At 42.6% G+C, this 16,629-nt stretch overlaps 1 protein-coding gene across 1 annotated transcript; it reads right to left on the bottom strand.

Moving 5' to 3' along the window:
• Positions 1 to 3,653: 3,653 nt before the first annotated feature.
• LOC102081195 (uncharacterized) lies at positions 3,654 to 13,132 on the bottom strand. Its single transcript, XM_019356766.2, has 7 exons — positions 13,039 to 13,132; positions 7,071 to 7,415; positions 6,886 to 6,990; positions 4,963 to 5,034; positions 4,776 to 4,805; positions 4,651 to 4,692; positions 3,654 to 4,229 (listed from the first exon to the last, which is right to left on the bottom strand). The coding sequence occupies exons 1-7, from the start codon at positions 13,067 to 13,069 to the stop codon at positions 4,006 to 4,008; spliced, it is 849 nt and encodes a 282-aa protein (XP_019212311.1). The 5' UTR covers positions 13,070 to 13,132; the 3' UTR covers positions 3,654 to 4,005.
• Positions 13,133 to 16,629: the final 3,497 nt, after the last annotated feature.

The raw sequence follows: 16,629 nt of genomic DNA, 5'->3' as shown, positions 1-16,629 counted from the left end.
AGGCTGTATAAAGTGCTAGTGGTTGTGAGTGATGGTTCAGTCCATGTTATTATTGTGTGTTTGAGGGTACAGTTGTCCATTGTGGGTGTGTGTGTGTTCAGTCCATGAGTTTAACGTGGGTCAGATGTCAGGAGGCAGAGTTCAGGAGTCTGACAGCTGTGGGGAAGAAGCTGTTCCGGTACCTGGTGGTCTTAGTCCGGAGGCTCCTGTAGCGCCTCCCAGAGGGCAGGAGGGTGAAGAGTCCATGTGATGGGTGACTGGGGTCTCTGATGATTTTCCCAGCCCTTTTCAGACACCGCTTCCTGTAGATGTCTTTTATGGCAGGAAGTGGTGCTCCGGCGATGCGCTGGGCAGTTTTCACGACCCTCTGCAACGCCTTCCGGTCCGAGGCAGAGCAGTTCCCGTACCAGACTGTTATACAGTTGGTCAGGATGCTCTCGATGGTGCAGCGATAGAAGTTCACCAGGATGTCTGAGGACAGGTGGTTCTTCCTCAGAGTCCTCAAGAAGAAGAGGCGCTGGTGAGCCTTCTTGACCAGCTTGGAGCAGTTGGTCGTCCAGGTGAGATCCTCGGAGATGTGGACTCCCAGGAACTTGAAGCTGCTCACACGCTCCACAGCCGTCCCCTTAATGTGGATGGGTGGATGTGGGTCAGCATTCCTCCTGTAGTCCACGATGAGCTCCTTGGTCTTCTCGGTGTTAAGCAGCAGGTTGTTTGTGTCGCACCACTCAGCCAGACGATCCACCTCCTCCCTGTAGGCGTCCTCATCGTTGTCACTGATGAGGCCAATCACCGTGGTGTCATCTGCAAACTTAATGATGGTGTTGGAACCATCAGCAGGTCTGCAGTCGTGGGTGAAGAGGGAGTAGAGGAAAGGGCTCATCACACAGCCTTGTGGTACACCGGTGTTCATTGTGATGGTAGATGAGCAGTGGTTATCCAGCCGGACATGTTGGGGGCGGTTGGTCAGGAAGTCCAGTAACCATTTGCAGATGAGGGAACTGATGCCCAGGTCTGTCAGTTTCCTGATGAGTTGTGAGGGGTGGATTGTATTGAACGCTGAACTGAAGTCTATAAACAGCATTCTGGCGTAGGTGTTGTTGTTGTCCAGGTGTGAGAGGACAGAGTGCAGTGCGATGGAGACTGCATCCTCTGTGCTCCTGTTCTGGCGGTATGCAAATTGGTGGGGGTCCAGGGTGGGGGGAAGACAGGATTTGAAGTGTGCTAGGACTTAGTGTGCTAGTTAAGTGTCAAAGACTTGACACTTAACTAAAGACACAATGCTTATGGTGACTAAGTAAAAGACACTGAACCAACTTAATTTCCAGTTTATTTACTTTTAGATAGAAATATTTACTGCATTTGTCAGAATTCAAAGTTTCTGTGAAATCCTGCCTGCTTGTATGGCTACTCTCTCCATCAGAATATATCTGTAAATTAATACATTTCATTATACTGCCAACGAAATGGTATAATAAATATTAGTAATATGTTTATGTATTATGTATTAAAACATAATACAAGTGACAATGTTTAAGGGAGTTTAAAATCCGTCTTTGCCTTTCTCACTCTCATTTTATGAACATACATACATTTGCTGAAATACTCAGGATTACGTACTGATTCATTGTCCTCACATAAAATGACCTTGTCAGGTCTGACATAAATTGACTTCTGATAAAACTGTTTTTTCACAAGGTCTCCATTCAAAGTCTGTTTGGAAGTAAAAAGCAAAAGGATCTAAAGCTTACCTACATCCTTCAACAACTTGCTGGAAGGCAGTCCTTATTGCCTGCATTACTTTGTCTGAGTCCCAGTCACAGCTAAACTCCAGTGCAGATTTTATATGTCCATTTTCAAAAAGCCAAGCTTTTTTGTTACGCCTTGGCACATGTGCAGTTAGATGGTCTGGCAAGAGAATCACTTCTTTGGTGAAAGACTGAGCCACAGAATGTGACCTGCTTAGCTGTGCTGGAAACCTAATGGAGGATAAAGGCAAAGTAAACATTTCTGCATGTAATGAACTCACATTTCTCTGATCAATGAAGTACATTTTATTAAAAAAAATTCACCATGCTGTACACATGTCCAATTTGCATTAATAAACACCCTCTAGGCCCATGGTAGCTGGGACAGGCTCTTGGAATCCTGAATTAGATAAGTGGAAGAGAATGGATGGATGAATGGATGGGTAGAAGATGTAAGATAGTGGGATGGGTGGGAGGAGAAACTTAGCAATCACATAAAAAATTTTTTTTTAAATTCACGGAGTACTTTTTGTTGCTTTAAAAAAAGTTTCATTAAATTATATACTGCCAAAAATTATGCACTGTAACAACTGATGTGCTTTGCTTTTACACATGTTTGCAGATTAAGGTTACGGGACTTGAAATATTATAGATAAAACAAATAAAACAAATTAACTGTTGTGCACAGTTTAGTCTCCAAATCCACACGCTGTCAGTCTATCGCACAGTTTTTTTGTGATATTTTTGTTTACTTAGCTTCGTCGAGCAATTGAAACCTACGGCCAGTTACTAACCTTCCACTAGTAATTTCAGTGCATTTAGTTCTGTTCTTACCGCTTGTGCCTTGGGCCCTTTCGAGTGAAAGGTCTAAGATTGTAGATGGGACCCGTTGTGGGGCACTCCTGTGATGTGGAAGGCACGTTCTCCATAACGTTAGCTGGATAACCAGGGGTTATCTGACTGGAGAGGTTCACTGCATTTGGTCTTCCACGATGAAAAAGTGAATACATTTCTTCATCAGCAGTATGATGCGGTACACTAGTACAAATATTAGGTTGGCCAGAACATGCATTTGCCAGGGTGTTAATTAGCTCCTCATTACTTAGAATCTGAGCCACAAGATTCCGTGCAGACTGGCTCATAGTGCCACTCCTCGCAGCTACAAACAAGGAAAACACTAGATGGCATAAGCGCCTCCATAACATCAAGCTTCATTCCATATATTCAGAAGATCATTCTATATATTCAGAAGAGAAATACCTGGCATTTGAACATGGGTGTGTCGATTTTTTTTTATAGCAACTGTACATGAGTTTTATCCACAGATTAAAATTATTATTATGTGCTTGATGTGCCTCACCTTTGGCCCTAGCTCTTCCCCTCTGACTGCAGTAGGCCAAATATACACTAATGAATCCATTTACATCAGCAGCCTAAAAATTGTCATGATAATAAATACTAGTTAATCTATAGCACCAAATAATCAGTCAGTCACCCGCCTCTACACCTCTGTCCGAGCTATAACATGGCAGAGCTGCCTCTGTCACCTGATAAATAACAGTGAGACATTCCAAATACATGCAGTCACACATGTGCTTCAAATACAGTAATGAACCAACAAGTTATCATCCAATTTCACCTGTGATCTTGTATCATCATTACTCTCTGAGAGAGAGAAAAAGAGAGAGAGCGAGTTTTGAGATGTGAGTGATTTGTGACATTTTGCGTGTTTGGAGTGTGTAGTTAGTGTGTAGTGTTGTGGATAGTTTTGTGTTGTGTGTCAGAACAATGAGGCGACTGCTGTCTCCAGGTAGAAACAGGAGTGATACACCTGTTGACAGGACACACACACACACACACACACACACTGAGGACTGGAATGTTGTAAGTTTTGTATGTAAAACTTTATTTTCAGCCATTATTAAAATTTATCAAAAATGAACATTTACTGTGAAAAATACAGGCTTCTATAATCAGATAATCCTTTCTGATATATTCCTCAGAGACCCTCAGAGGTTTGCCTGATATCAAATTAATACTAAAAATTCTGCTTCTTACAAGTACAGAGGACAGCTGTGGGTGGTGCTCCAGCATGTGCATCTGCGGCACAGTGGGAGGAAGAGTCAGTTCACAGATATGAACTCAGATCAGCGATGAAGCCGTGGGAAATATTTCTGGATGGTATCTGAAAGTTGTGGAGCAGACTGAAAAGTGAAAAATCATCTTCTGCAGCTTCAACACAAACACCCTTTGCAGCTCAGAAGGCATGCTCGGTGGTGTCATAAGCAGTGATGTCATCGTAGACGTCATCTAGTCCTTGACCTCTGTGATGCTGGGTCATCTCCATGGAGACGGCTGGTTTGTTCAGTGTCTTGCTGTAGATGGACAGCAGCAGACCAGTGGAGATGCAGTATGGACATAAGACCACTAGATGGCAGAGGAGTCTGAGCACAGACTCAGAAAGAAGAAGAGGAGGAGCATCTGAAGAAGGAGGAAGCAGAGGAGGTGTGTTCGTCAGTTAAACACAGCACAGAGGTGCACTAATCAGCTCTCTCCCCTCACAGCAGGAAGGCTGGAAGTGCTGATCCTGGATCAGCCCTGGAGGTGAGGCAGGTATGAGTGTGAGCTGTAGTTTAAACACTCTGAGCAGTCAGTGAGACCAGAAAAGCTCTGAGAACATTACACTGCATGAACCCCAACATGCTGCTCAGGACCAAACATGAGGAGGATATGAAAGGTGACCCTGACTGACAACATCTGCCCAGCTGCATCATGTCAGAGCTCCTCTAAGCAGTGCAAAAGAAATGAAGGAGGACTCTGTTTGTGGCTCTTCCTCCAAAGGAGGTCTTTCCTCCCTCCTCCTCCTTCATTTATTAGTGTTTGTTCCTCGTCATCAACTTACCTGCAGGAACAGCCAGCCCAGACAGCAGCAGCACACACACACCTGTAACAGGACAGAGGTCACTAAAGTTCACCTAAGGTTAGAGGTCATGATGAGGACAGACAGGTGTAGGAACGTCAGCTCACCTGCAGCAGTCACCAGAAACAGGCCTGAAACTGAAGAACACACTGATCAGAGATCAAATGGTCACATGACCGAAGAGAAACATTCAGACTGCAGTGATTGGTTACTGTTCCCACACATCAATAAACAACAGCGCCCTCCAGTGTTGGACAGACAGATAATAAATGTGGAGACTTGAAGGAGACTCACAGAAGGAGACTCGTCCGCTCCATCTCAGATAGCCGTCACCTCCACACTTCCACAGGTCTGATCCCCAACCCTCTACATTACACAGAGCACACATCAGCACAGGAGGAGCTCCAACAACAGTCACCTCAATGTGTTTCATATTGTAAGACCCCACAATAACACAAAGAAACAATCAGATGACCCTCTTTCAGCAATCACTTTTGCCACAGTGGGAAGGAAAAACTCACTTTAACAGGAAGAAACTTAACTTATTAATGCAAAATCATATAAATAATCTCACGCGCAATCATGTACATTTCTACTGTTTTGTGAAAACATACGTTCATTTTTATACTTTTAAATGTTAACACAGTTTAATTAACACAGTAGTAACACAGCTCCTGTTTAGACTCCCCCCTGCTTGCTGTTGGTGTTGCTTCCATGTAAAATAGGACGGCTGCTGTTAGCCTTCATTAAGCTGTAAATGTAAATGACTTAAACATGTATCAGAGTGAGTTCGGCTTTCTCTCTGTAAACAGACATTGGTGGTGGTTTATTGATCAGCTGCTTTGATGAATCCTGCAGCTTTGTCCCAGTAAAACTTTTACAGGTGTGTTCTTTCACCACCTGAGCACAGCGCCACGGTAACGTTAACCTCAACGTTAATGTGACGTCATTATCAATGCTGCTGTTGTGTTATCAGCAGTGTTGGTCAAGTTACGTGAAAAAAGTAATCAGTAACTAATTACTGATTACTTCCCCCCAAAAGTAATCCTGTTACTTTACTGATTACTTATTTTGAAAAGTAATTAATTACTTAGTTAATTTTTAAAAACATGATTTACAACCTGAATAGGTGATAAAGCGATAGATCTTTCAGCCCAATTCTACTTTTTCTGCTTAATTCATCATACAAAATGTAATCAAATAGAAAAGTCTCTTTTTTTAAACTTGTTTTATTAGTTTTAATCTTTTAACTTTATGCATCATATAATTATATGCAACATTCTCTGACTGGAAGAAATTTGTTTAACATTTAAACCTATTTTCTGCACATTCCAGCATATAAAATAAAATATTTGTTTGTGCTTAGACTCAGTCTTTCAAACAAATGCAAGTGAAACACAGCAGAAAATAAATAAAGTCAAAGACTAGCGGTCCTGTTGCTCTATTTTCACCTGTATAGCAGGAGTGGGGTAGGTGGAGGTTTACCCTGGTGCAGGTGTGCCGCAGCGGTCAGTGGGTTTTTTTCGCTGTAAAAAGAAGTTTTCTTCCCACGCAGGGAACAGCGGACACTAATGTTTTCGTCACTTTATATGGAATCAAACTCAAAGTAAGGTCAGTACTTCCACACTTTAAACGCTGCATGCTCATACTCTCTCCCGCACTCGATATATTATCCATTGTTGATCTGCACACAGCTGTTGCCATGAACGTCGCACTGGCTTATGTCATTGTCATGAGACATTCTCACAAAAAAATCACGGTTTTAGTAACGCAGCGTGCTTACGGGAAAGTAACAGTAATCCAAATACCTTTTTTGCAATAGTAATCCCTTACTTTACTCATTACTTGAAAAAAGTAACCATCTCTGGTTATCAGTGTTTGTGTTTCAAACTGGGAGCTGTGTGGGCTTACTGCTGTCACACTCTTATTCATATGTTTGCACTGCAAGTCTGTTTTTAGTCACTAATATGGCCTGTGTTTCCATGGTGACAGTGGAGCGCTACAGAGTCACGTGTCAAACGAATTATTGAATTTTTGCAATCCTAATCCAGATGTTGCAAACGTGTTGGAAACATCAACAGCTGGTTTCAGCGATATGTGAGGATTTGCTGGAGGATGGATTAATGCGTGGAGGTCAAAGGTCACAGACATCAGTCAGTGTGAAGGTAGAGCTTGCTCTGTTACTAAGTCACACACACACACACACACACTCTTCACCTCTGTTCCTCATCCTTATGTAGCACACGTAGGCAGCAGCCAGAATGATCAGAGTACACAGCAGCACAACTGAGAGGACTGTGGGCCAGACTGGAGGAGGACGTTCTGTAACACAAACACACGAGACATAAACATCATCAACATGTTTGTATGAATTCACATCAATCTGACCTCTGTCAACTGACCTGTGACCTTCAGCTGTACTTCAGTCCAGCTCAGCTCTTCTTCGCTCCTGAGGGTGGTGCAGGTGTAGGTTCCACTGTCAAAGACTGTAGGGTTCCTCAGAGTGAGGCTGAGGTCTCCAGTCTGCAGAGCGTCGGCTCTCATTGATGTTCGACCAACGTAATGAACGTTTTGATCCTGAAGATTGTCAGCACTAAGCAGGCGCACGTGGACTCGCGGGTTCTTGAACTCATCACAGCGCCACAGAACTGCTGTGGGGCTCCTGGAATCATCAGCTTGTATCCGACAGGGAAGCAGGACAGACTCCACCCCCTCATAAACCTCCACCCCTGAGGCTTGCTGGGAAACTGAAGACAGAAACATGAAACAGATAGATACTGTGACTCACAGTCACCTGACCTTTCACACACACACACACACACACACAGTGATGTTCTCAGGGTGTCACAGAGACTAAGAGTTTGACAAACTACTTCCAGAGTTATTTAATTTTAAACCTTTTTGTCGTATGGACCCGCCCACCTGGCCGCATGAGCCAATCAGAGCTGTTCCCTGCACCACAAAGTCTCATGGACTGGTCTGCAGTACAGCGTGAAGGTGGAACCAGCTCTACTGATTTTATTCTGTGAAGTTTTAGATGAACCTCTCATTTGTGTTTTACTTTTTTCTCAGAGCTGCCCTGAATTTAGGAGGAAGATGAGGACTAGTTTTATTTTGAAGCAAAGACGTGAACATTAGCAAGAAGAAAGCACAACATGTGACAGCAGAGCTCAGTTCACCTGATGGAGCAATAGAAACATTTTTCTCATTAAACTCAATCATAAAGATATTTTTATTTTCCCACTTTTTCTCTGTTCATGTTCAACTCAATGAATACAAGCTGAGTATCTTTATTAGAATTTAAATTCAAAGTAAAATAAAGTTTGTTAATTATTAAATCAATATTAAACAAATTTAATTTAACATTGAACAAAAACAGCTGGTAGAAATGTCCTTCAGGAGCTACTTTTACTTTCTTACTCTGAGTACTTTTGACAGCCAGTACTTTCCATTTCACTTGAGTAAAGAAGTTGGATGGCAACTTTTATTGCAGTATTTTTTTCTAACAGTAGTATCTGTATTCTACTTAAGTACAAACTCTGTGTACTTTCGCCACCTGTTTCTCCACAGCAGGCACAGTAATAACATCCAGCACAATGAAGCAGTCTGAGTCACAGCATCAGTCCTCCTTATGTTTAACATTACAGAGATCAGTGACCCAGGACTCAGGTGAGAACTGACTGACTGAAGGTCGTACTTCCTGCTGTCACAGTGCTAGCTGACAGTAAGCTAGCAGACACTGCTGACCAGGCTGGAGGACGTGTGAGGGTCGTCCATGAAAGTCACCTTTGGTCAAGTTTCCTGGAGCACAGAGTTTCCTCGGAAAGAGATACAGCTGAGTTCAGCTGACCTCACTGTGTAGGACTGATATGAGAGGTGAGCAAATGATTCGAGAGGCTGGTCAGGGACTTCATCTGCTCTACCCGACTAACTGGACCCTCTACAATTCGCATACTGCCACAACAGGTCCACTGATCATGTCATAGCCCTGACACTACATGCTGCCCTCTTGCACCTGGAGAAGAGAGACACGTATATGAGATTTGAGATATATGAGATACGTATATGAGATACAGACGCCAAGTGGTCAGACTGGGCAGCATCACCTCATCCCCCATAATAATGACTACTGGTGCTCCACAGGGGTGTGTACTGAGCCCTCTCCTATACTCACTCTACACTGCACGGCCACTAGCAACTCCAACATCATTGTGAATATGCGGACGACACTACAGTGGACGGTCTTATCACCAAAGGTGATGAGATGGCTTACAGGGAGGAGGTCAGCGCCCTGACCCACTATATATGTATATATATATATGTGTGTGTGTAGGGATGGGTATCGTTTAGGTTTTATCCGATACCAGTACCAAACTGGTACTTTTGAAACGGTGCCGGTGCTTAAACGGTGCTCAAACCGGTGCTTAAAGAATGGAGAACACACAATTTGTCCAAAAACCTCTCATGTTCAGCTGTTTTTTGTAAAAAGTGAACAATGTTAGCCTTTTCTGCAGCTATGGGGCATATATGGTATCACTCTTGGCTGGAAGCAGTGCTTAAACAATGGAAAAAACACAAACTTTGTCCAAAAACCTCTCACGTTTAACTGTTTTCCACTTTGTCTTTGGTCATTTTAGCCTTTTTGGCCAGGGTGAAGGGAGTATCTGCCATCAAACAAGAAGACAACCGCATGTAACTATGACGGTGTTTGCTAGTTCACCTTACATGCATTAATGTAATAATGTGGTTAGCCTACTCAACGTAAATTACACACGAACAACATTAAGCTACTCACGCAGAGAAGAACGGCTGCTGCTGCCATCATCATCTGTCATCATTTCTGCTACACTGGCAGGGCTAGGGGCCAGGACTCTACTCTTCAGGTTTTTGGGGGATGTTGCTAACTCCGGGTCCGATAACAGGCACCACACCCGCTGTAGATGTGTATAGCGTTATTTTTGTGCCACTATTCTGAGCGCATGTAAAAAAAAGTTTGAGCGCACGTAAAAGAAAGTTTGCAGGTGCAAGTGTTGTATTTTGAGGAGAAATTTACTTTGAGCGAAGAAAAGCTGAATTTGAGTGAACAAAATTCATTCCTGCCTGCAAAAAATGTATTTCAGTGTTTGCTATTATCCATACACACACACACAATAGCAGCCCCTCTCGCTCAGTTTTTGCATTTGCACTCGCTCACAATGCTTTGCTCGCGCTCTCAACATTTCTGCCCGTGCGCGCTCAACTCTTTCTGTACACCGTTATATTTGTGCCACAAAACCAGCCAATCACAGACTTGGATGCAAAAAAAAAAAATCTGATTGGCTGTTCTAGTCTCCAATCAGCTCGAAATGACGAAATGCAGTATCCCAGAATCCATTTCGTCCAAAACTCAAACGAGGCAGTGGCGGAAGAAGACAGAGTGGCGTTTGAAATATTACTCTTTCTGGGTCACAAAATAAACTTTAAAGACATTTTCATGTTGCTGTGTAAACTTCAAATATCTGCTCGATTCATCAAGACATCACATATTTGCATAACTGCTCTAACTTTTTCGGAGATGCCTGTTACCCACCAGCTGGCCGCATAGCTGGACTGGCCATTGGGCATACCGGGCATTTGCCTGGTGGGTCGATGGTGATTTTTCATTTTTATGTTTGTTTGTTTTTGTAACGGTATAAACAAAGAAAGGTGGTGGATTACCCAATTGGTCATGATCAACTCTGGGCTGGACCAATTACAATACATCCGTATTGAGGGGGAAAGGAACGCGATTCGTCCTGTACTTCAGCTAGAATGAAAAAAAGACACAAAGCTGGAGTTATTCTGTCTTTACGCTGCACAGCTGCCTCTTCTCCCCTCATTCTCCCCCCTCTCCTGTTGCTACTTCAATCATGAAACTGATCAATGATCAGCTGATCGGCTTTTCTCTCTTGTTTGTTTATCTCCCACTTCGCGCCAGAAAGAGGAAACCAGCGGATGTTGCACTAAACAACAACAGCAGCAGTTTAAGATTGATCAGCTGTTGTTAGAATTTATTTAAAATTAATTTCTAGTATCAGCTGATGTTTGCTGGAGCCACAGCTGTAAAAGCTGCTGCTCATGATATCAGTTTGGAAACATGAAGGTGATATAAATCATGCATATATACCAACAAGACAGTGTATGTCACTGTCACAACAGCGTTTGTTTTAGTTCAAAGGCTTTATGGTTTTTCCTATAATACCTGGTGGTGTAGTCTGTGATTTTTTTTTGTCAGTTCAGCCTTAGATATTATGTTTAACCCGAGTTCCCACCCAGTCAGCTGGTGGGTAACAGGTATCTCTGAAAACGTTAGAGCAGTTATGCAAATATGTGATGTTTTCATAAATCGAGCAGGTATTTGAAGTTCACACAGCACCATTCTCGCATGAAAATATCTTTAAAGTTTATTTTGTGACCCAGAAAGAGTAATATTTCAAACTCCACCACTCTGTGTTCCTCCACCACTGCCTCGTTTGAGTTTTGGACGAAATGCATTCTGGGATACTGCATTTCGTCATTTCGAGCTGATTGGAGACTAGAACAGCCAATCAGATTTTTTTTTTTTTGCATCCAAGTCTGTGATTAGCTGGTTTTGTGGCACAAATATAACGGCGTACAGAAAGAGTTGAGCGCGCACGGGCAGAAATGTTGAGAGCGTGAGCAAAACATTGCGAGCGAGCGCAAATGCAAAAACTGAGCGAGAGGGGCTGCTATTGTGTGTGTGTGTGTGTGTATGGATAATAGCAAACACTGAAATACATTTTTTGCAGGCAGGAATGAATTTTGTTCACTCAAATTCAGCTTTTCTTCGCTCAAAGTAAATTTCTCCTCAAAATACAACACTTGCACCTGCAAACTTTTTTTTTACGTGCGCTCAAACTTTTTTTCACGTGCGCTCAGAATAGTGGCACAAAAATAACGCCATAGATGTGCACGGTGTGAGGTCTCGCAGCAAGCTATCAAATACGGTGCATTTCTCGGCTATTAAAAAAAACACTATACGTCGCCAGGTGTTTCATCAGATTCGAGGTGTTACCTCCTTTGACAGTATCACAGTATCAGCTTAAAGCACTTGTTGCAGGCTGCTGAGTTTGCATCTTTTGCTGTGAAGTACAGCCAGACTTTTGACCGCTTCGCCTTGGGCATTTTTAATCTGTAGCTCTGCTCTAAAAGAAAGTACGTACCTGGGCCCGCCTACTATCCTCGGAAAGGTAAAATGATCTCAGGAAAAAAAAGCACCGAAATGTGCGCTGCTTTTCGTTCTGGTTACTACCATTTATGTCAGATACCGGTACCCATCCCTATATATATATGTATATATGTACATATATATATATATATGTATATATATTCAGTAATGCACATACAATCTTATATTGTACATATATTTATTGTTATAATTCTCAGATTAACCCATCCTTTTGTTTTGTTTTGCTTGTTCTTATGTTGTTGTATTTTGCACACCTCTGTTGCTTGCGAAGCTTACACACAAGAATTTCACTTGCATGTGCCGTACCAGTGTACCTGCACGTGTGATGTGACAATAAAAGTGATTTGATTTGATTTAGTGTATGTACTGATACTGCATGTAGTGCACATATTGATATGTAGTACTGATACTGATTGTTGTACTGATACTGCATGTGGGTACTGATGCTTATATGTAGTACTGATATCTTAGGGTGTGGGTGAATGTTCCCCTGTGGTCAAGCTGAAGTTACATCCCTGAACAACCACGCTCCCCACACTGCTTCTTTTTTCTCTCTCTGGCTCCTACCCCTGCTGGGGTGTGAGGTTAAATCTAAAAAAGGCTCAGTGGGCACTTCCTGTAATACAGACTCCTCCCTGCAGTCTAAGGTTAAACACGTCAGATCACCACAGAGACATGAACACAGCCCAGTGTACAGCAGACATAACATTGTGCAGCTAGGGTTCAGCGGGTGGAGCAGGTCCGTCTTGCATGGAGGCCATGGGAATGAGCTTCATCACATGAATAAGCTTCATCACATAAAAGAGCTTAATCAGTGGACATGAGCAGTTAATAAATAATGTCAATGTGGAGGTTTTACTGAAGTGTTACGCACTCACTGTGAACACCCAGCTTCACATTTGGTCACATGACAACAGGTTAGTTCAGTGTGGCCAAATAAAAACATACTTGACTGTAGAAATTCAGTTTGCACAAAGCACATTTACCTTAATTAATAAATAAACTTTTGTTTTAATGTAGTTCAGCTGCATTGAACTATTACTTAATGTTTCCTGATGATGAAGAATCATTTGTGTGTGCCTGCGTGCGTGCGTGCGTGCGTCTGTGTGTGTGTGTTTAAAGGATCAGAGCAGCTTTCTTACCGAATAAGAGGAGCAGGATCATCATCTTCATCCTCAGTAACAATCCCGTTACAGCTGATCCTCTCAGGACGGCTGTCAGAGCAGAGCTGTTACTCTGCAGCTGATGGCACAGAAAAAAAGTTCTCTTTCACAGGAAGTCTCCTCCTCTGAGAACCTTCACAATAAAAGCTGTTTACAGTGTTGAACACAGAGCCAACTGGAGGATCAGAGGTTAGAAGGAAAGATAGAAAGAATAATGTGCAGGTCAGAAGCTGTAGCACTGTGTGAAAGTCAAATGTGCACCAACAGCTTCATCACAGCTTTGAAATCATGTGGACTGCAGACACGATCCTTCCATGATAAATTTCAATAACTCTGAAGACAGAAGGGCCAGAGAGCATGAAACTGTAGCAATGCATGTAAAGCAGACACTCGCGCGTGCATGATGGTTTCTTTTTGTGCACGGATGCTGAGATTAATTTTCTGTATGCTGGACATCACAGATTTAGTCACCCAGGAGTTTTAACTCGCCTCGAAGGAACAATCATGTCTCTACAAAACACAGTACAGGAACATGTGACATCAGCAAGCATGTCCGAATCATCCCTGCAAGTGCATCTAAGGATGTCCCAGTCTGCACAGTCGAAAAACTCATCCAAGCAGAGCACAAAAGAGTTCTTTTTAACCCATACATGATTAACATCACCTAGAATGATGATTTACATCTACATCCCAAACAGTACTGGAAGCAGAAGCAGCCTGTGCAGGGGCACCCCTGCACAGGCGGGTCTTAAGTGTCTTTTTAAAGATATCAACAGTGTCCACAGATCTTAGTGCCAGTGGAGGTGAGAGCTGCAGCTTTGGAGCCACAACCTTGAAAGCACAGCCACTGACTTAGACAGGCAGCCAAAATCATCAGTGATCCCTTTCACATTATTCACCTGCATTTCAATGGCTCCCCTCTGGGCGACGCCTCCACTACATTTCCTGCAAGACTGAGAGGAGGAGAGCCACCTTTGTCCCCAAAGCCAACCTGCTTTTTAACTCCAGCCAATAAGAACATTTCCCACACCAGAAACATAAACTATTCTATACTATTTTTTTTAATGCCGACACTTTATTCACTTTTAGTCACTTACAGTTATTTATTCACCTATTCAGTCACTTTAATCTTAAAACTGTGTAATTTTAAAACTGTTTATATACTGTATATTCTGTTTATTTATTATTTCACTCTTATTGCCAGTTTATGCCCTGTCCGTATCTGTAACATCATGTTGCTCTGTTGGATCTTAATCTTAGTTTTTCTGATTCTGATTCTGTCATCTTTGGTCTTTAAGCTGGACTAATGTACAGACAACAAGCTTTGATCACAGAGATCTCTGTATGACTGAAGTAGTTTACTGATATAGGGAAGTATCTGAGGGCTCTGAAATTGATCACCAAAATCTTAACGCCAGTGTAAGGCAGACAAAATGGTTCTCACATGGGACCTTTAGAGAGCCTGGTGAGAACCCTCGCAGCAGCAGCATTCTGAACCATCTGTAGGCGATGCAGGGATAATCTGCTCACACAGGGGAATAATGAATTATAATAATTAAAGCGGGATAAATGAAAGCATGTGTAATCATTTCCATTTTACTTTGAGAGACAACATGACAGATCGTGGCAGCAAACACAGGCACAATCTTGCCTGGCCAAGTGAGCTCCAGTTAGCACAATAAAAAATAGGGTCTTAGAGCAGGCCTGCTCTGATTGAGAGAAAGCCTCAGCAGAAGACACAGAGGGAAACTCAGAAATTACAGACACTGAATTTACTTTCACTCAGGTAGTGAAAACAGGTCCTCTGTCTACACAGAGTTAGCAAAAGGTTCCTTTTTACAGTTCTTAGGGATATAAGTAATATAACTAACAGGAATTGACTCATTATGATCTGTGACAGGGACTGAAAACAAGGTCTTCATGGAGGCAAGCATAGAATTACTAGAACCAGAGTGAGCACAGGAGATAAACCCCTTTCTGATTGAGCTAATTGAGTTATATTGCTGATTGTTTCAGACTGAGCTGCTTCAGAGACTCTTCCTGACTGAGAAGCATGAAAGTGAGTCTTTGACAGAGCACAAAAAGCAATCTTAGGAAATTCCGGCTATGAACCAGTCTTAGGAAGTTCTGGCTCATCGCCAAAAATAGATGCAGGTTCATATACGAAATCCACACGCACAGTTTTATTTTCAGCCAGTTCAGGAGAACAAAAGGATATGTTATTTAGATTTATTGGCTCAGCCAGTAAATGGACGTGGCACTGAGTTACGGGTTCAACACATTCAGACAGAGAAAAAGTCCAGAGGAAAAAAAACTAAATTACTGCCATTAAGGTGTCAGATAGTCCAGAGTCACAATGTTCAAGGGGAGCTGCAGAGTCAAGCTGTGGCTGTGCAGAGACCACAGCTTCAGCAGGCTGAGCCTGTGACAGGAGGCTGAAAGAGGAGCGAGGAGGCTGGCTACAGGCACCCCTCAGCTGAGCTGGGTTGGATACCGGTGGGAGAGTAAAAGGAGGAGCAGGATGTCTGCAGAGAGCCCAGAGAGCCAAGCAACTTCGGGACGCAAGACTGTCAAAATACAACAGGAAACACTGAGATGCACACCTAAGATACAACGGGGGTGAGGGATCGACAGAGAGGGATATCATATCCAGCATACTGACAAACAGATGCCAACAGAATCAATAAACTGATCCGCAAGGCAAGTAATGTTGTGGGGTTGGAGCTGGTCTCTTTAGGGTGGTGTCTGAGAGGCGGATCATTCCTGCCTGTGGATATCTCTGTACAGCTCTTTCTGAGACTCTCCATTCAGTTTGGGACTTATATTATTTTTCAATCACTTTCCATAAAATAGGAGACTGACAAAAAAAATTATGGTCAGATTATGTGAATTTTGTAAGTTTGAGGTTTGTTCATTTTCAGAGTTTTGAATGCAGAGCTAAAACTTTGGCTCCGTCCTAAAACTCTTCACTAAGTCCTCACATGAATTCCTGGTCCTCAGTAATGCTTCATTAGATTTCACTGAAAACAAAGCATAACTGAACTGTCTTCATTTCTGGCTTCAACTGTCTGACTGACCTGTTCTCACAGCATTTTAAAATAGAACCGAAAGTCCGGTTAAAATCAGCTCAGATCTGTGCAGTCATGAGCAGAGCTGCTGCTATTTTCAGAGGTTTGTCACAGTTGCACAATAACTGCTTCTGTAGATGAAAGAAGTTCTCTCTTGATAAAGTTTGACTGGGGATGTATTGGCTGACTCACATTTAAGATCAAGATTTAATCTTGCATATTCCAAACGGGAGCTGATATCCTTCTACATCCAGCCAAACTTGTTAGCCTCTCACAGTTACTTGACATCTGCACCTCTGCAGCTCTTCCTCATGCTGTTTCTGACTGCAGATTAAAGAGTACTGAGTATATCAAGCTCAAGTGTTATTTTCATATACAGGTAAGGTGGCACATTACTACCGGCAATGAAATTCTTAAGCTCAGAGCCCCCTTGGTGTTTCACAAAGAAAAATTACACACAAGTAGCAAATAGATAAGAGATTGAACTGTACAAATAAATAAA

This window comes from Oreochromis niloticus, linkage group LG3, assembly GCF_001858045.2.
Source record: "Oreochromis niloticus isolate F11D_XX linkage group LG3, O_niloticus_UMD_NMBU, whole genome shotgun sequence".
Lineage (NCBI taxonomy): Eukaryota > Metazoa > Chordata > Actinopteri > Cichliformes > Cichlidae > Oreochromis > Oreochromis niloticus.
The sequence above is the reverse complement of the archived record's forward strand: the minus strand, read 5'-3'. Positions and strand labels throughout refer to the sequence as shown.

Coding starts and splice junctions, on each gene's coding strand:
- LOC102081195 (XM_019356766.2), bottom strand. CDS start 13,069: ATGAAGATGATGATCCTGCTCCTCTTATTCG. Junction 4,806..4,962: donor GAGCGGACGAGTCTCCTTCT/GTGAGTCTCCTT, acceptor TGTGTTCTTCAG/TTTCAGGCCTGTTTCTGGTG. Junction 4,693..4,775: donor GTTTCTGGTGACTGCTGCAG/GTGAGCTGACGT, acceptor GTCCTGTTACAG/GTGTGTGTGTGCTGCTGCTG.